Source organism: Trichosurus vulpecula, chromosome 1 (genome assembly GCF_011100635.1).
Source record: "Trichosurus vulpecula isolate mTriVul1 chromosome 1, mTriVul1.pri, whole genome shotgun sequence".
NCBI classification, from domain to species: Eukaryota; Metazoa; Chordata; class Mammalia; order Diprotodontia; family Phalangeridae; genus Trichosurus; species Trichosurus vulpecula.
This window is the reverse complement of record NC_050573.1, coordinates 391252408-391279477: the sequence shown is the minus strand read 5'-3', so window position 1 is coordinate 391279477 and position 27070 is coordinate 391252408. Positions and strand designations below refer to the sequence as shown.

Sequence of the window (27070 nt, the reverse complement as noted above, 5' to 3'; positions counted from 1 at the left end):
ATCAGGGTTGTGACACCTTTTGGAAAATTTTGGAAAGCATTTTAATTGTAAACTGTTGTTTACATCTGTTATTTCTCTTCCTTTATTACTAAGGGTGTTTGCATGAAAAAGTCTTATGAGCTCCACAGTCCTGCTGCTTAGCCACAGGGATACTTCCTTACACATCAGCTAATTGTGATATCAGTGTTTTGACTTCAGGTAGGAAATAAGCAGGAAAAAATGAAGTTTTAAGAATTAGAGATTTTATTTTCATGCAAATGTTATGGATAAAATGTGAAAAGCCTTTAAAAATGTTTTCATTTTTTTCCATGAGGTGTCATTCTCATATATATATATACTTGAATAATTTGGGCCAGTAGGGTAATCTTGCAACCAAGAGCTACATTTACTCTGCCAACACAAATGTAACAGACCTAATGAGATAACAGTTACTAAGAAAAATATGTATGTTAAAAAAAATTAAGCACATATGTAACAAATGCTGAAGATTAATGAAATATCTATTTAAGAGGCTCTAGATTCCTAGGAGCAATGATTTTCTTTTTTTTTGGCGGGAGGAGGCAGGGCAATTGGGGTTAAATGACTTGCCCAAGGTCACACAGCTACTAAGTGTGTTAAGCGTCTGAGGCTGGATTTGAACTCAGGTCCTCCTTATTCCAGGGCCAGTACTCTACTCACTGCACCACCTAGCTGCCCCATTAGCAATGATTTTCATCTCAAATCTTAACAGTTCTTAAAGCTTTCCCAACTTTATGGTATGTTAGGAAATTTCCCACAACTTCTCAAACAAAATAATTTGAATTAACTTTTAAAAATCCCATATGATAGTTTTAGAGGAATTGGAGTATTTTAAGTCTAACAAAAGATGAAAAAGAAAAACACACTATAAAAGATAAAAAAAATTTACCTAGAAGAATTTAGTGTATCGGTGTCCCTCCCTACCCTTTCCCCAAAAAAGGTGATTCATTCATTGGCAGTATTTAAGACTGCCCTTTCCTTTGCCTGATGCCTCTGTGTTTTGGAGACTGAGTGGTTGTTGTTCAGTCTGAGTGGTTATTGTTGTTCAGTCATTTTTTTAGTCATATCTGACTCGTGACCCCAATTTGGGATTTTCTTAGCAAAGACACTTGAGTGGTTTGCCATTTCCTTCTCCAGCTCATTTTACAGATGAGGAAACTAAGGCAACCAGGGTGAAGTGACTTTCCCAGGGTCACACAGCTAATAAGCATCCGAGACTAGATTTGAATGCAGGAAGATGAGTGTTCCTGACTCCAGGCCCAGTGCTCTGTACACTGCTTTATAGTTAACAAAGTACTTTCTACAGTATATCCTTATTTTTACAGATGGAGAGATTGAGTTTAAGTTGTTCAAGGTCATATAGATAATAACACAGGATTTGAACTTGAGTCTTCTGTTAAGTGGAGTACTCTTGCTTCTATTCTATACTAGTGGTGTCAAACTCAAATAGAAACTGATTCCTGTGGTAATATATTGACTTAGAAAACCACTAATTAACATTGTCTATGTTGTATTGTATTTTTATTTATTTTGTTAAACATTTCCCAATTATATTTTAATCTGGTTCAGACAGCAGGAATTTTGTAGCCACTTACAACTCAGCTGGGAGTTTGACACTTTTGTTTTATGTCATATTGCCTTTCTGACATCACAACGAATTGGGACATCGTAGTTCTCCTTAATGATTTCTGGCATCCCTGGCTTCTGAGGGATTTTATGGTTTGATAGGATGATTTAAATTCAGTATGCCTTTGAATATGTCCCAGCCTTTGAGGAACTTGAGTCTGGGTGTTATATTTCCTCCTAAAATAGAAGTTCAGATCCGTAACATTGACTTAAATGTATCACTGCAGTAGAGAGATTGACTGCTCTAACGCTATTCAAAAGCCCAATCCATTTATCAGGTATATAGTATAGCTAGTTGAGTTTAAGTACATAGGATGCCTGCTGTTTGGGCATTTGGCAAAACTTACTTTAGCACATAGGAAAAATATTGTCTGGCTATTAACCTGTGAAAAATGTCAGACTTCTTTTTGGAACACATAGAGACCATTTAAAAATAGGAGTAAAGTTGATTTCTTAAATATCACATCACCTAATTCAGGTAGCATTATGTTAATAACTAAGTCAGCCAATCTACTATTGTAGATTGTGGATGCCATTAGGAAAGGAAGCATAATGTACTTTAGAAAGTCCTGGAAACACAAAATTAATAAGAGCAAGATTCTTTTTCCATGTCCATGTTCTAGTTCTGGCTCTGACTTATATTGGTCATGTAATAAGTCAAACATTTGAGTCTCAGATTCCTCATATATAAAATGGGAAGGATAATACCTAATCTCCTTGCCTCAAAGATTATTGTTAATGTTCAAAGGAGATATCTTTGAAAATGCTAAAGATTTATAATATTGCTGGTTTTGTTGTGCTTCCACACATAAAGTGCTATGTCAGAAACAAAAATTATAATAAATAAATGCCAAATGATAAATACAAAGTGTTCCAGAAGTTTTAAGCTTCAGAAGCTTAAAAGCTGCACTAAGACTTCTGGGTCACCTTGTATACTTGACAGCTGTAATAATAACTAAACACATATAAGTGGGAAATTGCTTTAACACCCTCAGAAATGTCATTGTAAGTGATATTCCCTAGGACAGCTTTTCAGAAAAGAGATTTTATCTTTCTCTGTTATAAGTATTTTTAAAATCCATCCTTAAGTTTTAAGACTTAAAATGACAAAACCCCCTAAAATATAATTAGCAATAAGACATGTACTTATGGCATGAATGTTTGCTTTTGTACTATGACATATTAGACTAAGTTGTGAGTTTCACAAATATTCTTAAGTGCAGTAACATCTTTTGTGTAAATATCACTTTGTCAAAGCTTAAAATTCACAGCTAAATATGGGGTGTATCTATTATTGAAGTGCTGATGAATTTACATGAAGTTTGGCTAATATTTTCGTTGGTATCTTTACTCAGTGTGACTTTATGTATGTATGTAAGTGATGAATTAAAAAAAAAAAACCCAGCATCCTAGAGTGTGAGCTTGTGGTCTGTGATGAATTTTTGGCTCTCTTATTAACTAATGGTGTAACTTTGGACAAGTTACATGAATTTTTGATATGTCTCCTATGATGTAAATCTTTTCCCCTACTTATAAAGATATTTTAGAACAAAATAGGATAGCTGGTCTAAAATTATTTGGGGGAGTTGAACACATTTTTCATATATATATTTATTTATTTATTAGTGTTCATATAATGTAATAGGAATCACTTTCTGTAAATTGGAGGAAATTGATCATTTCTTTACATGTAGTAGCTGCAGATTTCTACTTGCTTTGCAGATGTTTTCTGGATTTCATTAGCCATCCCTCATAATATTTTAAATAGTGTATCTTGATTTTGAATCATATAGCAGCTTGTATAAAATAGTCTTAATCTTAAATGGACAACTTTGTCATATACCTTATTTAAAAAGTAGTGCTATTTGATGGCTTTAAAGCTCTAGGGTTTTTCTTCCTGTCTCCTTTTCCTTCAGTTTTGGCGTCAAGAATGTGATTAAGGAGAGTTCTTTTGGACCGGTAATAATGGCTGTAAGATCTGAACCAGGAAGAACTGTACCATGTACCTTGTTTTGTTGCAGAGAACATTGGTCTTCTTACCAATTGGTGGTTCAAAAAAAAACTCCTAAAACCTTTTTTCTACCTGTTCTTTTGAGTAAACATAAATGAAGACTTTTATTTAGAATGCTTGCTGCAAATTAAGTACTATTAATAACCCCTGTTTTTTTTTTAATAACTGAGATACTGATGTACTGGGAAAATGGTTTCTAAATGTTGAGGATGCAGAACTTAATTTTGTTGTTATTCATTCCTAGAGACCTAACCTTTAATAAATGATTTTAGTGGAATGTAGAACTTGTTAGAAGATGCTTAATATAAAATCTTTCTCCTGACAGTATTTTGAAGTAGATACTTCTTTGGAACTCTGAGATTTCATTGACTATAGCTTAATGCACCTATACAAGAATATTGTTAGGAAACTTATAGTAATATAAATGACTATAAACATTATGAGGAAAAACTTTTTTTTTTTTTTTACTGTTCCCTCAAATAGTGTAACTCCTCAAATCTACTCAGTTCCCATGAGTTACTGTTTCTGAAAAAGAAATGAACTTAGCTTATTACTTCTAATGAAAATTTGGTTTTTAATTCATTTTATCAAAAAGTGGTTTTTTTGCAGTATTAGAGAGAATGTTATTACTTTGCCATGTTTTTGACATATGAGTAAATATTTATAAATATAGAAAAACTTTATTCTTAGCTCTTTATGATTATGGAATCTTATGTTAGAAAGAACTAAAGAGACCCAGTCCAACTCACAACTGAATTTCCCTTTAGGACAAATGATCTGATGGGGAATTAACCAGTCTCTGAGGTGCTCTGTGTCACTTTTGGATAGCTCTAATTTGTTTGAAAGTTTTTCCTTCTGAGCTGAGATTGACCTTTATCCACTACTCCTAGTTCTATATTCTACAACCATGCAAAGCAAGTATGATCCCTTTTTCTTCCATGAGTCAGGTCTTCAGATGCTTAAAGAGGTACCATGTCCATACACAAGTGTTTCCTAAGTCTTTTCCAAGCTTGACATCTCCAGTTTTTTAAACTATGTTTAGTGTGGCATAGTTCCCTTTTCGCATCCTAGTTGTCCTCCTTTGGATGTACTCCATTCCTTCCTAAAATGTGGCACACAGAACTGAATATTGCTTCTCTTAATGGAGCTCAATAACATGCTACTATTTTGGGAGTCATATCACAGAGTCAACTTGACCATTAGATTTTAGGTCTTTTATGGTGTTTTTTGTTTTTACAGGGTATCCCCAAAGTCTGGACACATGGGCAGAAATGCATATTTTCAAGAAATGAAATGTTTGAAATTTTCAACCACATTTTTTTAATTGGAATATTAACAAATAACATGTTCAGCTTCAAATAACATCATGATTTCATATTCATATTCCAAGAGTGGATGTGCTAAAATTGATGGCAGTGTGGAGTTACTGAGTTATTGCATCGAGTTCACGTGAATCTTGGAAAGCACATCAACCTTTGCATCACAAATGATGGAAATCATATTGGAGATGTTAATATTCCAATTAAATAAAATGTTGAAAATTTCAGTCATTTCATTTCTTGAAAATATGCTTTTTTGCCTGTGTCCAGACTTTAGGAATACCCTGTACACCATTTTTGCATTTTATCTTTCCTTCCACCCCTCCCAGAGAGCCATCCCTTATAAAATGAATAAAAGAGGAAAAAAGGAAAACAAACAATTTAAAAAATTAACCAGCATATCAGTGTAACATTAAGTGTAGTGTTCTATACCCACAGTCCCCCCTACCTTTCCAAAGAAAGCAGAGGGAGGATCTGTTTACTTCTCGTATCTTCTTTGGGGTAAGACTTGGTTGCTATAACTTTGCAGCATTGTTCTTACTGTTTTGTTGTACTGTTCATGTAAATTGTTGTGGGTGTTATGTATATTTTTTTCTTGTCTGTGCTTAACTTCACTCTGAATTAATTTTTGTAAATCCATCTTTTTTTTAAATTCATAATATGCATCATTTCTTATGACATAGTAATATTCCATCACATATTCCTATGCCATAATTTATTTATCCAATTTCCATTTGGTAGCCATTTTCTTTATTTCCTGTCTTGCTGCAACAGAAAGTGCTTCTATAAATAGGTTGGTGCATATGGTGCTTTTCCTTTTTGATAATCCTCCTGGGGCCTTACTTCTAAGGAAGGCAGTGGAATCTCAGGGGCTAAGGCTATGGAGATTTTAGTAATTTTTTTTTTTTATTTGCTTAATTCCATATTTTTTTCCAGAGTGGTTGGATCACTTCACAGTATGTCTTCCTCCCTCAGTGAGCTCAATCTAACTTGATTTTTCTTTCTACTCTTACCCCTATCTTTATACCAGGGAATTTCAACATATATATTGCTGCTCCCTCAAATAGCCTAATTCTGTTCAGTTCCCATGATCTGTTCTTCACTTCCACCCCACACAGAGATGGTCATTCTCTTGTTCTTGTCATTGTTCAAAATGTTCTATGTCTGTGTCTATTAATGCTGAAATCCCTTATAGGATCATTATCTTTTATCATTACACTTTTTCATATGCCTTAGAGCCCCAGTGCTGTTATTTATCCTCTCTCCATTCCCCTCCATTCCTCAGTGGTTTTGTTGTTGTTTTTTGCAGGCCATCACCCTTTTATTTAATTTACTTTTTCTTTTTTAAATTTTGTTTTATTTTTTGTTACATTTTGAGTCCTGAGCCGTCTCCCTCCCTCCCAGCCCTGAACTAGAGAAGGCCAACATTTGTCACAGATATGTGAAACCATACAATACATACTTCCATATATCATTTCTTTCTCTAGAAGTGAATAACATCTCCCTTAATAGGGCCTTTGTAGTTGATTTGAATATTTATATTACTCAGAATAGCTCAGCAATTCACAAATACTCTTTGAACAGTATTGTTGTTACTGTGTATAATGTTCTCTTGGTTCTACTCCTTTCACTCTTCATTATTTCATTTTAAGTCTTTCCATGTTTTCCTGGAATCAATCTGCCCATCTTTTCTTATAGCACTGTCTTACAGATAGTAGTATCCTTTCACAATCATATACCGTAATTTATTCAGCCATTCCTTAATTGATGGGCATCCCCTCAATTTCTAGTTCTTTGCCACCCCAAAGAATGCCGCTATAAACATTTTAAAACATAGATTCTTCTCCTTTTTCCCTGATCACCTTGAGAAACAGACCTAATAGTGGTATTACTGTATCAAAGGTATACATAGTTTTACATCTCTTTTGGTATAATTCCAGATTGCTCTTGAGAGTGGTTGGATCAGTTCACAGTTCCATCAGTAGTGTATTAGCATCCTAATTTTTCCATATTCCCTTCCAACATTTGTCATTTTGCCCTTCTGTCATTTTAGCCAATCTCATTGGTGTGAGATGGTAACTCTCAAAGTTGTTTTAATTTGTATTTCTTTAATCAGTAATGGTGTAGAGCATTTTTTCACCTGACTGTAGATTTGATTTCTTCTTCTAAAAACTGCCTGTTCATATCTTTTGACCATTTATCAATTGAGGAATGATGCATATTCTTACAAATTTGACAAAATTCTGTAGATATTTGAGATGAGATCTTTAAGAAACTGTCTATAAATTTTATCCCCCCAGTTTTCTGTTTTCCTTCTAATCTTGGCTACATTGATTTTATTTCAATAAAACCTTTTTAATTTAATGTAATTCACTTTGAGGCATTATTTTAAGTTAGTTGGAGGAACCTAGTAATTTCCTGTCTTAGTCTACCATCTTCCCACAATTCCCTCTGCCATCACCCTTTTCTGACTATTCTCTCCTCTTTTTCTTATCTCTACCCTTTGGTGAATCAAATCAGTATATATTAATGTTGAATCCCCTGACCTCTTTGAAATTACCAGTTATGCTTTGTCAAAACCTAACCTTGGATCACTCCCACCATTCACCTTATTTGCTTCTATTCACTAGCTGCTGAATGGAACTAGAGAAAAATCACAGAACTTTTGATTAGGTCCACCGCAGATTTATTACATCGTGTCATCTGGGTACTCACTGCAATAAGGCAGTGGCAGTCTTTTGACACATCCCTAATTGATTCTTTTTTCTACTTGCCAGAGAAACTGTTTCAAACCTTTTTTCAACTTCCCCACCCTCTAAACTGAGGAATTCTCATATTTCATCAAAAAATTTATGCCACTCATTTTTTCTATTTTCCTTCACTTATGCCATGTCGCCATCTTCTGCCACCATCTCCTCCATCTCTTCTGTCTGAAGAGGTGGTCTTTCCAATCTCACTCACTCCCTTATAAAGGTTAGTGCCCCCTTTACCATTTCTACTCTAATCTTTAGTCTTTTTCTTTCTCAAATCCTTTCCCTACTGCCGGTAAGCACAACCATATCTCCCTCATCCTTAAAAACAATGACAAAAACCCTTAATCCAGTCATCCCCATAGCTCATAGTTCAGTATCTCTATTCACCTTTTTGGCTAAACTCCTTGAGAAAGCCACCTTCACCAGGAGCCTCTGCTTCTCCTGTCAACACTGTATTTTGGTTGGTGAACCAGTTCATTCCATTGGAACTGCCCTTTCTAAAATTATTCTTGACCAGATTGTCAAATCTTTTTAAAAAGCTTTTTTTCCCACTTAACAGTATTTTATTTTTCCCAATTACATATAAAGATAGTTTTCAACATTTACTTTTATAAGATTTTGAGTTCCAAATTTTTTTCTCTCCCTTCCCGAAGATGGCAAGCAGTCTGATATAGTCTGTACATGTACAATCATATAAAGCATATTTCCACATTAGTCATGTGTGAAAGAAGAATCAGAACAAAAGTGGAAAACCATGAAAAAGAAAAAACAAACAAAATAAGGAGAAAATAATATGCTTTGATCTTCATTCAGACTCTACAATTCTTTTTCTGGATGCAGTTTGCATTTTCCATCACGGTGTTTCAGAATTGTCTTAGATCATTGTATGACTGAGAAAAGCAGTCTAACAAAGTTGATCATCGAAAATTGTTGCTGTTACTGTTTGCAATGTTCTCCTGGTTCTGTTCACTTCACTCAGCATCAGTTCATGTAATTCTTTCCAGGTTTTTTCTGAAATCTGCCTGTTCATCATTTCTTATAGCACAATAGTATTCCATTACATTCGTATACCACAACTTGTTCAGCCACTCCCCATTTGATGGGTATTCCCTCAATTTCTAATTCTTGGCCACCACAAAAATAGCTGCCATAAATATTTTTGTAAATGTGGGTCTTTTCCCCCTTTTTATGATTTCTTTGGCCTATAGACCTAGTGGTTGTATTGCTGGATCAGAGAGTATGTACAGTTTTATAGCCCTTTGGGTATAGTTCCAAATTACTCTCCAGAATAGTTGGATCAGTTCACAGCTCCACCAACCATGCATTAGTGTTCCAGTTTTCCCACATCTTCCCCAGCATTTATCATTTTCCTTTTTTGTTATAATATCCAATCAGATACGTATGTAGTGATATATCAGTTGTTTTAATTTGCATTTCTCTAATCAATACTTATTTAGAGCCATATTGACAAATCTTAAGGCCTTTTCTCAATCTTCTTCCTTTTTGACCTCTCTGCAGCCTTTTACACTTTACACTTTTGATAACTGTCTTTGTCCTGTAGATTTAGGATATTAGGAAGCCATGAGTAGATACTGTGTAGGTCCTGGAGTCAGGAAGACTTGAGTGTGCATCCTGCCTCAGAGACTTTTTGCTGTGTGACCTTGGGCAAGTCATTTAGCCTCTCTTAGTTTGTTTCATTCTCTGTGAAATGAGGATAATGATAGTACCTCCCTCACAGAGTTGTTCTGAGTATGTAAACACTTTGATTATTCTTTCTCAGTCTCCTTTAGTAGATGTTCACATGTTTCACCCCTGTTAATAGTGGGGTTCCATCCTAAACCCTCTTTTCACTCTGTACTATCTTGTTTGGTATTCACATCAGCTTCCTTAAATTATTGTCTATTTGTAGAGGATTCCCTGAACTATATTTCCAGCTCTTGTTTCTCCCCAGAGCCCCAATCATCAGCTGCCTTTCAGATATCTCAAAAATAATACCATTACCCACCGTGTTCTGTGTCTATATCTATGAAAACTGAAATCCTTAAACTCAACACATCCAAAAAAACTCATTGTCTTTACTCCCAAACCCACCCTTATTCCCAGCTTAACTATTCCCATTTTTCTAGTCACCCAGGCTCACAACTCTGTGTACACACCACCTAATCAATTTACCTTTACATAGGTCCTCTTCTCTTCGTACAGGTGCCACCCTAGTTCAGGCTCATATCCCCTTTTGCCTAAACTTGGTAGTCTACTAATTTTTCTCCCTGTCTCATGTCTCTACTTTGATTTATATTCCCCTCATCTGCTTTTCTCAAGGTGCAGGTCTGGCCATATTGGCATACTACTTGTCAACTCTAGGGCCCTCCGTTACTTTTAGAAGCAAAAGTCTTCTGCCATTAAACCCCTTTACAACCTTTCCAGTCTTCCTGCTCTCTACCTTTCTACACACACTCTATAATTTGGGTCTACTTGTTCTTTGAACCAGTATACTCCATCCTTATCTCTGCCTCTTGGCTTCTTTCAAGACTCTGCTGAAATTCCGCTTTCTGCAAGGGGCTTTACCTGGGTCCTCCCATTCCTCAGTGCCTTCATTCTGAAATTACTTTCCAGTTACTCTGTACGTATCTGGTATATATGTAGTTGTTTACATTTTGTCTCTCCCATCAGAAAATAAGAGATCCTTTCATGTAAAGACAGTGTTTTTGCCTTTCTTTGTATTCCTAATGTATTTAACTTTTTTGTGTTCCTAATATTTAACACAGTGCCTAGAATGTAATAAATGCTTGATACTTGTTCACTGCTTGCTGAACCCTCCCAACATTGATCGTTCCATTTTTTTGGTCATTTTTGTAAATTCCTGGGTGTAAGATAAAACCTCGGGTTTGTTTCGATTAGCATATTTCTTAGTAATAGAGGTTGGATGTTTTCTTTCACATGATGATTAATAGTTTCCAGTTCTTGGGAGATTTTTAAAGCTCTTTTGACTATTTATTGGGAAATAAATATGCTTTTGGTAGTATATATTTTTATTAGTGTCCTGTATATCAAGTTATCAGAAATAACTTGATACAAAGTCCCTTCCCCCTTTACTTTCCTTATACTTGCTGTGTTAAATTTCTCTATACAAAAGCTTTTCAGTTTCAAGTAATCATAATTATTTTTTTAATTGCCTCTGTTCCTTGTCGATTAAGAGTTCAACCCTAAGTCATAGCTGTAAGAAATATTCAGTCTGCTTTTAATTTTTTAATATCATCTTTCATATTTGTGTCATGTATTCATTTTGAATTTTGTTATGAAATGTGATATAAGATGTCTTAAATCTCATTTTTGCCAGACTGCTTACCAGTTTTCTGAGCATTTCTAGCAAAATAAGGAGTACTTTCCTAAAGAATTTGGGAGTTTACTGAACACTAGGATTATTGAATTCTGTTATTTCTTTTTTTTCCTTATCTAGTCTATTTTCTTTACCAATACCAAATATTTTTGATGATTACTGTTTTATGGAAGTGCTATTTTCCCCTTTATTTCTACTTTCTTTCATTAGCTTTTTTGTTCCTCTAAATTTTGTTATTATTCTGACTAACTTTCAAGTATCTCTTTGACAGTTTGATATGGCACTAATTCAGCGAATTAATTTTGGTAGTATTGTCATTTTTATTGTATTGACCCGGCTCAGCTACGAGCATCAAATAGAAGTTGTTTATTTAAAATGTGTTTTGTATTTGTAGCTCAATAGATAGGATAAGTATTGAATGTACTTTGGTAGATTGTCTTAGATATTTTTTGCATTCTGTAGCTATTTTCAGTGGAACTTTCCTTTCTATTTTTGCCTCCTGGATTTTGTAATTACTGTCTAGAAATAGTGTTGATTTTTGTGGGTTTATTTTGTGCCCTGCAACTTTACTAATGCTATACTGTCTTAATTTCTTTATAGATTCCTTAGGATTTTTTCAGTAAACTATTATGACATCAGCAAGCATAGTTTTGCCTTTGCTAATCTTTATGCCTTTTGACTTCTTTCTCTTATTGCTATTGCTAGCATTTTAAAAAAATAATTTATTTGTAGTTTTCAACATTCACTTTTTAAAAATTTTTAAAATTTTCCCCCCTTCCCTGTCCTCCCCACTCCCCAAGATAACGAGCAATCTGATATAGGCTCTACTTATACATGCATATTAAACATACTTTCACATTAGTCATGATGTAAAGAAGAATTAGAACCAATGGGAGAAACCATGAGAAAGAAGGAAAAAAAAGAAAAGGAGAGCAAATAGTATCCTTCCATCTGCATTCAGACTCCAGAGTTTTGTATCTGGATGTGGATTATTGCTAGCATTTCTAAAACTGTTTCAAATAATAGCAGAGAAAGGACCATTTTTGGTTTATTCCTATATTTATTGGGAAAGCCTCTAGTGTTTACCACTTTAGGTCTTTTTCACGGGAAATTTTGTTTCATCATTTCCTCAAACTACACTTGTGAAGTTGATCTTTTTGAATGACATTATAATACACTTATCTGTATTATACTTGATCCTGTTAAATTCGACTCATTCTATTCTGTTGTGATTCCATGGCTATAAAAAAAGAAGGGAAAAAAGAAATAGGATTTTTAAAGATCCTATGTAGCTCTTAAATTTTCATTGCCACTCTAGTCTACTAGAACTGAGTTTGAGAAATGTGGTTAAATCATTAACAATCTGTCGACTAGTGAGTTGTTTTCAAATAAATTTATTATTGAGTGGGCTAAGCCTTTAGACCAGGGGTGGGGAGCCTGTGGCCTCAAGGCCACATGTGGCTTTCTAGGTCCTTGGGTGCCTGCCTTTAGGCTGAGTCTAAGTTGTATAGAACAGATCCTTTTATTAAGGAGATTTGTTCTGTGAAGTTTGGATTTAGAGGACCACACTTGAGGACGTAGATGGCCATATGTGACCTCGAGGTTGCAGGTTCCCCACCCTGCTTTCGACTTTAATTCTTACTGCTCTGTGGTCAAGGTAAATAAATAGTACTCAGTATAAGTAGGAAATGTTTCTTTTTTTTTTTTCCTATAGTTGAAGATGGTTTTGTTTTGCAGATTTAAGTGATGTACTTGTCACTTTTTAAAGTATCAAGTTATTTTAATATCGTAGTAGTACTTAGCCATTTTGGTTTTGATATATGGTTGGGGTACTTGAGTGGTATCTGGTGATGAATAGTAGGTTTCAATCGATAATTAAGATGGGGGAAGAGTGTAAGGATTATTACAAATGATATATACATTTCTTTTAGAAACTAATAAATGAGAAGAATTGCAATAATTATTTTTTCCAAATTTTTAAGGTATTGGTATTAGATCTTTTCCCTAAAATTTTAATTTAATTTTTTTCCCCAGATGGATTTAATGCCCTTTATTAACAAAGCTGGATGTGAATGTCTTAATGAAAGTGATGAGCATGGATTTGATAACTGTTTACGCAAAGACCCTTCCTTCTTGGAATCTGACTGTGATGAACAGGTATTTAATGTTTCACTCAAAATTTGGAAGCAATATTAAGTGTTGAGGAGTCTGTGAGTAGAAATTTGATGAGCATTTTAGAGCTAAGAAAAGGATACATGCTCTTAGCAATCCAGGCTCAAATACCTCTTCCCTTACATCATAAAACAGTCAGACAATTAGCTTTCCATTCATTTTGCTCCTGGAAAACTTATCAGGAGTAGCATTTTACCTTCTGAGATTCTGGTCAAAGAAAGCACTTTTTAAAAAAAATGTTTATTCACATCTTTTATTTTTGTATCATCTAAAGTTCCTCTTTCTTTCCCTTGCTGGAGTTAATCCCTCATAACAAGGAATAAAAAGAGAAAAAAAAATTCAGGATAACTAACAGTTTGAAAAAATGTGACACGATTTGTATGAGTTCATAAAAGACTTCTCATATTTCTGAGTTACGTTCATGTTTTCTTATGGTGAGATATATTTCATTACATTCATATGCCATAATTTATTCAGCTGTTCCCCCTAATTGATTGGGCACATATCTCATTTTCAGATTTTTTGCAACCACAAGAAAGTGTTTCTCTAAATATTTTAGTATGTAGAGGACCTGTCTCTGACTTTGACCTTCTTGGTTTACATGCTTAGTATTGGGATGGTCAAATGATTTATGAACAGTTGAGACATTTTTTTTGTATAATATAAAAATATTTTTCAAAATAATTAATTTGCAATTCCACCAATAATATGTAAGTGTTCCTGTCTTCCCACATTGCTTGCATTGTGAATTATATACATATTTTCCTGCCTTTATTTTACTTTGAGGGGTATTAGGTGAAAAATGAAATGTTTTATTCTACATTTCTCTTATTTCCAACCTACTTTGGGAATTGAGAGATTTTTAATGTGAAAGTATGCACACCTATAATAGTAATTTCTTTTGGCCAGTCTTTGATGATATTTAATGTGAATTGAAGTGCTGGGCTTTTTTTTTCCTGTCACTGCTTAAACTTTTCATGATGATGAAACTTATATTTTCTTCACAGCTGCTTATTACTGTGGCTTTCAATCAGCCTGTTAAGCTTTATTCCATGAAATTTCAAGGGCCAGATAATGGTGAGTAAATATAGCCCTTCTTTTGACTGTTAGCTTTAAAATTTTTGCAGTTATTCATTTTTTTTTTTATTTTTTGGCCAAGAAGAATTACATGGGTGTGAAGAGTGTTTGACATCTTTAATGATATGAACTGAAGAGATCGATTTACTACTCACTACAGAAGCTTTATTTTGCATTCAGAATTCTAGTATTGATTTTAAATCCTGAGGTGGCACATCTACCATAGTGGAATTGGATAAAAAATTGGTTCAGTCTAAAAATAAACTTTAAACACATTTTTCATGATTTAATGTTATAAAGTTTTGATAGGTCATTAAGTGTTGAAATCAGGTTTCATTGTTTTAACAATACCCTGTTTTCTTGAGCTAATCTTTTCTTGTGCTCCCCAGTGCCTACCACAATGCTCTGCAATAGTATACATTTTAAATGGATGTTTGTTGAATGAATTCTACTTCTTGAAATGAAGAGGTAGTTAATTTGAGTATAAATTTTTAGCATGGGAGTTTATGGTAGGTGCAGATTAATCTATTTATAGGGAGATGGTATTTTCTTTAAAGAAATGGGAATATTTTAAAATTGGGGGTTACAAAAGGGAAATATATTTAAAGTTAAATATCATTATTTTAAAGACTGTATCCAACACATGAAGATGCTAGGTTTTTTTTTTTTTAACTTTACTTGTCTTTTGGAGCCTTTGATGGTAGGTTCTCTTCCTTCTCAATGATTTGAAAGACCAAGTTGGAAGTGAAGTCTGTGGACTCCTTAGGATTCCAGATAGGCCTAATTTTAGCTTTGGAAACCCAGGTTATTAGAGGTAACATTTTCTTAATCAGCATGGCAACATATTTTGAAACCTTATTATAGATTAGCTGAATAGCACATATTTAAGACTTTGCAATAACAAGAAATAATTACTTGTTTTGAGATTATTAGATATTAAAGTTATGAGGGGAAAAAAGGAAATTTTGACTATCATATAATTCCAGAATTTGAAGGGTTCAACCTTTTTGAGCAAATAAATAATTTCTCAATTCTGAGTAGAAAGCTAAGTGATGTTTTAAAAAAAAGTTGATTGAGTTTCAAGTTATTCTCCAAATGCCAACTTATATTTTCCCCTCTTTTTACATATTTTGTCTAGTTACCAAACTACCATGTGAAATTGGTTTATAAATTTAAAGCACTTATTTTAAAAATGCCGTAGAAAATTTTTTTCAAGACAGACATTGCTTTCCTGCTTTTGGGACCTTGATTACTTCATTTTATTTTCCTAGGCATTAGTTTCCTTATCTATAAAATGGTGTTGGATTAGATCTCCAAAGTCCTTTTTTAGTTCTAAAGTTTATGACCCTTAAGAATCACTTATCAGTCAAGTTCCTGATTCTTCCCCTCCCTCCAAATTTGATTTAGAAATAGGGATTTTAGTATGCCCTGAAAGTTAGGGCAAATTATTAATGTTAATATTCCATGGAAAATATCCGCAAAACTAAATTTGGTAACTTTTTACTCATCTCAATGTGATTTCAAGGCTTTCTTGCTCATATAGCCCCACTTATATCACTTTTTAAATCTTAAGATCTGAATAATTATTGGATATTAGCAGACTAGATTTCCCTAAAAAGGTCCTCTCTGGAGGTTTTAAAAATTCGTTTTTTTTTTTTTTTGTAGGTCAGGGTCCTAAGTATATAAAAATCTTTATCAATCTACCCCGGTCTATGGATTTTGAAGAGGCAGAAAGAAGTGAACCAACTCAAGCCCTGGAACTAACACAAGATGATATTAAAGAAGATGGTATTGTCCAACTTCGTTATGTTAAATTCCAAAATGTTAACAGTGTAACTGTAAGTAATATTTCATGAAAGCATCAAAAAGATTTGTTAATGACAGTTCATTTTTAAATATAGTAATTGATTCTAAAATCACTTATGTAACTAGCCATTCACATTTAGTGGCTTCCATTCTTATATATGCTAGGCTAATTTAATTTTTCTCTTCTAAACTTGTGAATTCCTCCCCCACCCTCAAGATTGAGGCAGTACTGGTTGGGGGAAAAATTATGGACTAACCAGTTTTTCATGTTTTGAAGTCTCATAAAATACATGTGAAAAATGTTGGTTTAACTTGAATCAACCTTTTTAAAATGTAAATTATTTTTTAAAGATAAGTTCTTTTAAATTTCTGTGTAGCTATAGAAGGCAGAAGTAGGGCTAGTGGGTATAAATTACAGCGAGCCTGATATAAAACTTTAACAATTAGAGCTCTCTATTTAGAGATGTGCTACCTTATTAAGTAGTGAGCTTTCCATGATTGGAGATTCCCTCTAGAGATTGATCTCTTATCAACAATGTTGCAGAGGCAGGCTTGATACCAATAGACTTTGAAAAGAGTGCAAATAATCCTGGACTTAATACATATAAAATAGGTAGCTAGGTGGTGCAATGGATAGAGCCCCTGGGCCTGGAGTCAGGAAGAGTTGAATTAAAATCCTGCCTTAGGCACTTAACTAGCTATGTGACCCTTTGGCAAGTCACATAACCTTGTTTGCTTGTTTCTTCAACTGTCAAATGGGAAGAATAGTCATAACACCTACCTCTTAGGGTTGTTGTGAGGATCATATGTGAAGTACTTATTAGCACTTAGGAAGTGTTTGGCACATAGTAGGCCCTGTATAAATGCTAGCTGCTGCTACTACTACTACTACCACCACCACCACCACCACCACCACCGCTACTACCACTACTATCATTTTCTAGCCACCTGGGCAAGTCACCTAAAGAAATCTGCTTGATTTTCAGTTTTGTTATCTATAGTACTTTATGGTTATATATAAGAAAAATTGGATAACTAGATAAGAGAAAGAAACAAATGGAAGTAAATATAAACCTAACATAATTTTAAATGTGAATGAATTAAATAATTCCATATAGTGAAAGAGAGTGCCAGATTGGATAAGAAAAAAGACCTCACAATCTGTTGCTTATCAGAAACACACGTAAAAAACAAAGACATACATAAAAATAAAGGGCTATGACAAAATTTACTGTGGATCAAGTGAATCGTCCAGAAAAGCAGGCGTTGGAATCATCAAAGCAAAAACAAAAAATTCACAACAGTTAAATGTAAGCCTTTCAGGAGAAGGGAGGTCCTTTGTTGGACTGGAGTTGGACCTCCCTCCAAGGTCTTATTAACCTCTAAATTCTATGATATATTCTTGCCCACAATAGAGACAGTTGTTATCATCAGTACCTGCGTGTGGCAGAGGATATGTGAGGAGACTATCATTGCCCAAGATGCTTTAGGATGAGATTTCTGATTTCTTACCTCTTTTTATTTAATACAGTGTATAGTTGTTAGACGAAATTTTGTGGAGGAAGTAGAGAGTGTATGGAAGAGGTCTTCAGTGACTTCCACATGTGAGTGATATGGCTTCTATAGTTTTCTGGCTGTTTTTGCCCTTTGGGACATAAGCTTCCTGGTATAAAGTGAGAAAGGAATCTAAAGTAACAAAATAAGACTGGTTTTGTCCTATCAGTTAATATACTATTTTTCAAGTAATGATTTTTTTCTAAATGTCTTAAAGAGTTTAAACATGAGGTAGCCTAGGATTTAGAATAAGAAGACCTGGGATCCTTTCTGAGGCATTGGAAGAGTTATATTTTTAATCAGTTAAATTCAACAAGCATTTAAGCACCTACTATATGCCAGGCCTCACTGAAATTCCTGAACAGCACAGATATGCCAGGCACTGTGTTAGGTGCTGTAGATACAAAGACAAAGATGAAAATGGCCCCTGCCTTCAAAGGGAGATTGCATTCTACATGAACCTTTCAACAATGTGTTCTGAAGACATCAAAAATTCTGCCATTCCATCAATAGTTATGTTTCCTTATTAAGTCATAAGACTTGGGTAAGAAGAACTAAGTGAATGAAAGCCATGGTATAGAGAGGCCCTTGAAAGGTACAGTCATAGGAACACATTCTTTAAATTTCATTTCTGTTCTTTAATTCCATTTACTTTTACACGTAATGCAATTTAGATGTAACTTCAAGGAAATTATTTAGTAAATATAAAAAAAATCTAACTTGTTGCATGTTCATCAAAAATTCATTGGTAAATGTAGATATCAAAAACTCTTTTTCTTCTTTATTTTAGTTATTTGTTCAGTCCAATCAAGGTGAAGAAGAAACAACAAGAATTTCGTATTTTACATTTATTGGTACTCCAGTTCAAGCCACAAATATGAATGACTTCAAACGAGTAAGTTTGCTCTAAATAACAATTTCCTAGAGGAAATGTAAAGCCTAAAGATTATTCTTTAAAGAAAATGTATACACATTTATTTTGTTACTGTTAAGTGATAAAATCAGATCTTCCATGCTGGAACAATGTGAAATTTGAGTTTCCACATAGGGATTCAAGTTATATTATCAAATAAGATGTTTCCTCTCATCAGCTAAAAGGCACCTTACTAGATTTAGTAGCTGTATCTTTAACATCTCATTTTTTTTGATACACTGGATGTTAGCTAATGGCACTTTAGACCAGTTACAGGGGAAATGATAGAAAGGTGACGGGCATTAAAATTGCTAGCATTTGGAGCTTAAAGGAGTTGGAATAAATGAAATATTTGACTGCCAAGTAAGATTTTGATTATTGTTTTATTTGAAGATATATTTTAAAAACAAAGCAGTTTGAAGTATTTGCTGTACAGAAATATTGCATTTCCAAAAGAAAGGTGAACTGACTGTATTTCATAAGATGGAACTTTATAATCTGATTTTCAAATATTATAGTATTTATTCTTAATATAAAAAGACAACTTCTGTTTTAATATCAACTGATCTTTATTGAGAATTCAATATATGTGGTAGCTTTGGGGACCTAGGGTTTGATACTTAAATAGAAGTTTTTTCTAGGAGTGACATCTTCCCAAACTGGAGCACACACACATCACTCTATCATAAAAAACCTGTTCATTATTAATACCAGTAGGCCAGTAACTAGTTTAAATTTAGGATTCGAGAAGCATGGAAACTGGTCATCACCAGAAGTATCATAAAATTGAAATTCATCTATTCAATCAAAAACATTTATTAAGTACCTATCATGTGCCAGGCCCTGGCACTACAAATACAAACATGAGACATTCTTTGGCATTAAGGAGCATATCTGTTCATAGATTTAAATATTTAGGGCATATACAAAATAAATACATGTAACTTGGGTGGGTGCTAGAAAGGGGGGGTGCTAGCAACCAGGAATCAATCAAGCTGTCTGGAAGGGAGGAGGTGAGCTGAGCTTTGAAGGGACTGGTTCCAAAGAATCAGGTGGTTAGGAAGCCAGTCAGTTCAGGAGTGGGGGGTGCTCATATCCTGTACTGTAAATGGTTTTATTGAATCACATGTTCTTCATAAAACTGAAAATATTGATAAATATCTCAGCTGGGTTTGGGTGGAAAGCCATGGGATACTAGAAAGAGTGCCAAACTTGAGTTCAGAGGGCTCGGATTCAAATCTGAGCTCTCTCTTGAGGCAAGTCATTTACCTGCCTGGACCTGATTTTTATCTGAAAAATGAGGTTTGCATTAGATGAATCTATAAGTCTATGATAAATCAAATTCCCAAGTATTGTCATAGCTCAAAGTGTGATTAACTTTCTGGAACTATTTTATCATCTCAAACAGAAATAAATGTATGCCTAGATATGTTGAATAAAATGAAGGGTCAAAAAATAACTGTACCCAGTGGGGGAAATTTTGGTGTGAGCAAAGAAACCCAAACAAACCAGTTCTCAGTTGACTGCTTTTAAGTTAAATGGCACTTTGTTTAAATATGTTTTAGCTGTGCTATGCCTCATCTAGAGTACTCCAATGCACCCTGTTCTCCTAAAGTCCTTGCTTATAATCTCTTTGCCAGTTATTAATAACCTTGTAAAAGACTTATGTTTGTGTTTGTTTTTCTAATTTTCTGACTCTCACCCCATGTAATTGTTTCTCATCCTTCACCACAATTTATACTAACAATTGACTTCAAAAAAATATTTTTATATATTCACACATAAATTTCATATATACCTTTTACCTTTCTTCTCCCATCTGTCCATACTCATTTTCCTTACTTGTATTTATTACATTCATATTTTCCTGGTCTTTATCCATTTACTTTCATTGTCTCTCATATCTAGTCTAGTCACCTTTATTTTCACTTGACAAATCAATATTGTTCTCTTTTTTTAAAACAAATTCAGGACCTGCCTCCTTCAGGATGGCCAAAAAGTGTTACAAGTATACTATCCTTGACTTGTGTGTCTGTTTATTTTAGTACTCTGCTATAATTTATCTCATTAATTTGTTTAATGTTCTTGTTATTTAAATTGTTTTATACTCTTCACACTTTTTTCTTACATTTTACCTCTCCATTCCTGTTCTTTTAGTATAGCATGTTGAGCTAGTAAGAATTGACTATGTATTTGAACTTAGTAAATATTACGTGTACTTTTTTTTCCTTTTGGAGGCCTATATTAATTTCTTTCTTATTGTAGTCACTTTGTTTTTTTTAGCAAAGATTTTTCAGTGGTATATATAATATCAGTTCAGTTGGTTGAAAGCAAAAAATCAGTCAAAAAGTAGGGATTTTATGACACTTGTTTTGATTTTTTTCTTTAGAATTGATAATTGCCATTCTGTATGAAACTCAACACCTACTCTTTACGTAACTATTTAACTAGTGGACATAAAAATGAAATCTAAAACACATTTCCTGTTAGCTAAAAGAATTTCTGGTCTAATTAGGGATGCAGAGGTATAAATACGTAGAAAGTTAAATAAGACATTTGGAAAGTTACCCAACCAATGGTAATGAAAGAAATGTCACAAAGGTACCATAAGATTGATATGGAGACCAGTCAGTAGTAGCAAGGCAAACAGTGCTGTAAGTTCAGAAGAGAAAGATTCTTTGGGAAGCCTTCATGGCAAGGTAATGGGACTTCAGCTAAGTCATTTAGTTGTGATTGGAGGGAGGCCATATCATTCATTCAACAAATAGTTGTGTGCTTGCAAAGCATTGGAGGTGATACCCAAGCAGCAGCCCCTGCCCCATGGGCTTTTATAAATTGGAATAAATGGCATGAGCAAAGGCATTGGATCAGGAAAGCATGAGGCTTGCTGACAAGGCCAGAAGTATAACATTCTTTTCCTTTTCTTGTTTACTCAGTCCAAATTTAAATGGGCTTATTAATAAAACTTTTTTTCAGGTCAAGTTAAAATTAACCTAAGCAGTTCTGTTCAGTATAGTGAAGAAATATTTGATGTGTGTAGTGAAGCAAATAGCAGTGAATATTTTGTTTTAACACTTTTGAAGAGCAGAAAATAGAATCTTTTAGCTTTATTATCTTTGGGGTGGGGGAGAGAGTTGGCTCATTGTATTGCTAACATATCTTTAAGGTGACTGAAGTTCTGGTAATTCTAAAGGATGCATATTTGAAAGTGAATAGAATTTTTTACTTTAGAACTCTTCTTCCCCCCCCCCCATGCCATCACGCGATTTCTTAGGCTACATAAGAGTTGATTAAAGTAAGTGGGTAAAATTACCATTATTGATTACAAATTGGATTGTTGCAATAGTCATTACAATTAGTTTTTAGTGTGTCTCCAGAGAGGCGGGATCATTTTATGAATTTTAACTTGAGGGAAAAATAAAATATAAAATCTCCAGTGTAATATAGTATGACAAGCTTGGGGTTTAAAATCTGGGGAAGCAGAGTGGGGGTTTTTTGGTACTAAAATATGCTATTTATATAGATTGCTTTGTTTTGCTACTTTTTATTAAAACCAAAAATTGTAATTGTCTTTAAATGAGCAAAAAATAGGTATTTCAAAATGAGCAAAGATGTAGGTGCTTCTTCTATCTCTATTTCTATGTGGGAATGACACTCATATAAAAAGCCAAGCAGGTTTTTATTACTGTAATGAAGCTATACTTCCCCTTATTCTCTAAATTGGCCACTCACATTTGCCAGCTATTTTTGTAACACTTTTGTCTGTTTATTTTTCAGCTGATTAATCCAACTCAAATGAACTAAAAACACAGAAGATTTTTTTAAATGAAGTAATATAAAGATTGATCTTGTCCCACTCTACTCCCCTCCTTGCTTCTCTGCTCATCTAGCACCTGTCTGCTCTCACCCTTTCCACAGTATCACCATTGCTGGTGCAAGAGCCTTCTCTACAGCTCCTATCATCTGGATCAGCCTTCTTGTATCCATATTTCATCAACCATCTCTCTTCAATTCCCACCTTAGTCATTTTTCTCACTTGGGCTATTAATTTTGTTTTCTTTACAACTAAGTGCTTTTATTTATTCACCATACCGTATGTCTTATACTGCTTTCTGTTAATTTTTAATTTTCTGCTGTTTTGTACTTAATTTCATAAAGCATTTTTAAGAAGTTGTACTTTGAATAGCAATTTGAAGTACAATTCTACTTAATTTTTACATTCACTAAATTAATGTGATATGAAATAATCAGTCCTGAAGGCTGCTTAAGTTTTTTATCATGTATTCTTTTGTTGGTTCCATTTAGCAAATTAAATATTGCTTAACCCATGATAGCATTTTCAGGTTCTTTTGTATTCACAAGATGTTTTGGGTAGGCTTTGAGGGTTGGAGAAGGGTCTGGGGTAGAGGGTGCAAGCTGCCTCATTTCTGATTTATTTTGTATCCTGATAGAGTAGAAGGCTTTTAAGAGGTAGTTATTTCTTTTTTGTTTTTGATATAATATATGTTTGTTTTAAACTTAAAGAATTTATATTAAAGATGTCCTGTATGTCAGCATAACAGGAACAGGGTCAGATGGTAGGATAAGGGTAGATATTAAAATAAAAGGCAATCTGAATTTTTTCCAAAAAACTAAATATTTAGCACCCAGTATTGATGTATCCTAGATGCTGTTAGTCAGTGGAGTGGTATATGGGCTCAGAGAAGAAGAAAAAACTCTTAGGACTTGGGGGTGGGAAATCCAAATGTACTGGTATGCTTAATTTCTTTTTTTTACAGAGAATACACATTGGCAAGTTGAGAGGTATCAACCTGTGAAACCAGTATGCAGATTTGTATCTTCACTGTTACACATCTGCTAACATTTTAATATTTAATGTATCAATGAAGTTTTTTTTGTTTTGTTTGCGTAATCCAAGAGCTCACTGTTGTGCTTGTTGCCACAATAATACAAGTAAAGAATAAGTGCTTTAATCATTTGTTTAAATCATCTCTTGATCAAATTTAATCTCTTTCATTGCCCCTGATAGTTCTTAAACACTCTTTACTTCTTTCCCCATTCCCTATTCTTAAAACTCTGTATGCTACTATTAGTTTTTAAAGTTTCTTGATGTAGTTCTTTCTGGAATTAAAAGTCCAGTTTTGTTAGTCATTAGAATAATTTCCCCTTTATTGGAGAAAAACCTGCACTGAGAGTCTTAGAATGCTAGAACTAAGAAGAGATCTTAGAGATCATCTGGTCTGTCCCCTAAACCTATAAATGACCTTTGAAACAGTAGATGGCATTCTGAACTTAGTTCCTCATTATGTTAGGCTGAGCCATATTCTTTACCTTTTAGGTTTGTCATATATGGGGTATCTCAAAAGTCTTAATGCAGCTTTAAGCTTTTAAAGCTTAATGTGATAAGAAATAAAGTTAAAGTTTAATAGCTTAAAACTGCCCTAAGATTTTTGTGACAGCCTGTATATTGGTGACTTGGCATGAATGTTGCATGATATCGTCAGGAGACAGTTTGTAAGTGGTGAATTTTAGTGCATTTTATATTTACCTATTTCTGCTGTTAAAATGCAGTTTCTTTGATTGTAGACTTTTAGGATTAAGTGCCATTAGGATGTAAATGTTATATTTTAATTCAAAAATGGACTTCTAGATCTTTTGTAGAAACAAGGTTTTACTTACATTTTTAGAACTTTATATTTTTATTGAAGCCAGTATGCCAGATCCAACTGAAAACAACTAAATCTAGTAGAAAACAGTAAATTAAGGAAAATAGCATCTCTCCCTGTTGCAGAAATTAGTTGTTTTTGATTGTCTTTTTATTGCATGTTTGTACATTAAAGAAGAAATTTAGAACCCTGTAAACAGCATGAAGAGATGGATTTAGCGTACTGTTCACTTCAAATTTTTTTCAATGGGCATTTAATTAAAATTTTTTTCATAGTGTGGAAACTACGTTCTGCTTCACTTATATAGGAGCTTTTTGTTTTGTTAACTTTTCTAAATTGTCAACTTTGCTTGGAAAACTGTGTGGAAAAGCCAGAAAAAGTCCGCATGTGTTCCATTTATTCCTTGGCAGTCTTGGGAACTTAGTGACTGGGGGGGCAGGTCACAGTTTGCTCCATCACTGAAAACAGATTGCATGCCAAAAAGATGCAGTGATAAAAATTAATACTTTTTTTGGGGGGTGGGGAGGAAGGTTTGTTTTATTTGTATTTTTAAAATAGCACATTTCCAAATCAAAATATGCATTCAGAGTTACTTTTCTTTCTTTCTAGGTAGTTGGTAAGAAAGGAGAAAGCCATTAAGATGCAGAAGACACTGGAAAGACCTTATTGCAATCAAAATGGATCTTCACTTTATCTACGGCTCCTGGATAATTGCTTGACCCTAGCCAGAGACTGTCAATGTTTCCTTTAATGCCATTACCAATAAATCATTGCTTTTGTTCAGATGGTTTCACTAGTGTTTCTATTGTAATCTTGATACATGTATTTGTAAATAAAAGTCATTACTTTTGCCAAATTTAATTTTTGTCATTTTAAGTATGTAAGAATTTTTACTTTCCATTAGTTTTGAAATTTTCTGGCTTCTGATTTTAGGAGACTTAATATATCCAGTGTTATACTGGCAGACAGTTGACTTTCTAAAGTGGAGAAACTGTCATAATTAAGGGTTATCTGTTTTTGAGAAAGTACCGGTTTAATACAATAAAAATTTGAAATGCAAGGGACTGGTAAGAATGGATTTTGAAGTGCCCATGTTTGTATTATGTAATATTTTTATTAAAGAACAGTTGGTTATCTAGGGAAATAGGAATTTTACATGATCTTTTGAATAGACTTAAGATTCAACTATCTACAAATGTTACCTGCAAACTATTAGATAACAGGACTGAAAATTCCTGGGTCTAATCATTTACCACACCAAGATTTTTATGCCTTCTGAATCATTTGTGAGTCACCATTTCATTTGTTGTGGCTATATGGACGTTAATCATTAGGTAAAAATATAGTACTTGAAATTAAAAGTCTTTTAGTGTCATTAAATAAAGTTATTTCTATTATTTCCTTCATTTAACAAATATTCGTTGTGTTCACTGCCTAAATACACAATACGGATATAGAAATGATGGTTCAGGGGTAAAATACCAAAGGAAGGAAGAGTATGCCTGGAATAGTGAAATATGTATATCCACTTAAAGGATGCTTCAAAAACAATTTGGAGAACTTGGGCAGGTTATCTCTGAGGAACCAAAGTTTGATGTCATCTTGAGCTGTAATCTTAAAGCATTGGTAAATTTACTTTAAAAATATCCCTGAGTATTTTTAAAATTGAATGACTATATAAGAATACACATGACACATGTAGTTGTATAGTTAAAATAATTGAGTAATATCAATCTGGTTTTTGGGGATATGTGTCTAGGAACAGAGTAGAGATTCTGTTTTGTATAGAAATAGGTTTAACTTTGGCTTTGGGAGATTAATATGTTTAAATATATAGCTTTCTGGGTGTAAGTCGTGCAGAAAGCCTAACATTTATTTCATGAAACACATGTACCAGTAGAAATTTCTCATTTTTATGTACTGTTGCACATTAAATGGACTATAGTGATGCCTTTATTTCTTATGTACTTCTTAGCTATGTTGCCTTGGGTGAAGTAGAGGCAGAGAGCCAAGAGATAAAAGGCATATAAGATTATATGTAGAGAATCTCCAATGAATCACTTCTGAAGTTTAGGACAAGGTGAATATTAAGAGCTACTTCTGTTACAGTTCTGTACACAACTACCTTTTTGGGCGATTGTTAAAGTGCCTCATCTTACATATTGCTGACCTCATACTATTTATACTTGACTATTTGATAACCCAGTGATAGTGATTTTTCATATTTGTAAAGGATTGGACATCAGACCTATATTGTTTATGTAACTTTTCTATAACTTAATTGGTTACAATATACAAATCTTCCATAATACAAATTGTAAATAGTTTTAAATGAATGTTTATAGGTAACTGTAAAATGTTTCACTTAATGAGGAGTTTTAATACTACGAATAAACATGTCTTCTTGACATAACTTAAAGTATCAAGCTGAAATCCTGATGTTTTCTCATACTAAGAGAGTAAAATCTAAAGGACATTTGGAACTGCCTATAGAAATAAAAACTGCCTTGGGAAAATACAGCTATAATCATTTTAACTAAAGCTCATTTGAACAACTTGCCCATTAAATGGAAAATTCAAAGTTAGGCGTAGAACTAAATTTTTAGTTAGGAATAGTGAAACCTCTAGCATTTGGGAAAACTTGATATTCTTTCATTAGGTTTTGATGTTATGGCTCAATAAATTGGTTTTTTACATTTGATTCATCTTTTCTAATTTAAAATAAATTCTGTCTGGGTTCTGACTGACAACCTACACTTCTCCCAGGTGACATATGTCTTGTCTTGGGTCCTTAGTCTGAAGAGTATATCACTTCTCA

The 27070-nt window shown here is 33.7% G+C and overlaps 1 protein-coding gene across 3 annotated transcripts in view; it reads left to right on the top strand.

The window, feature by feature from the left end:
• Nucleotides 1-26671, top strand: part of TXNL1 (thioredoxin like 1) — a 48446-nt gene extending 21775 nt beyond the window's left edge. The window contains exons 4-9 of one of the 3 annotated variants that reach the window (XM_036759468.1): nt 13099-13221; nt 14244-14313; nt 15979-16151; nt 18464-18568; nt 23365-23408; nt 24862-26671. In XM_036759468.1, coding sequence (XP_036615363.1) covers nt 13099-13221; nt 14244-14313; nt 15979-16151; nt 18464-18568; nt 23365-23403 — 510 coding nt within the window. In that variant the 3' untranslated portion in view covers nt 23404-23408; nt 24862-26671. Of the gene's footprint in view, nt 1-13098; nt 13222-14243; nt 14314-15978; nt 16152-18463; nt 18569-22363; nt 23409-24861 lie in introns of those variants that run through there. The other 2 variants (XM_036759477.1, XM_036759485.1) reach the window with 2 other exon arrangements.
• Nucleotides 26672-27070: the final 399 nt, after the last annotated feature.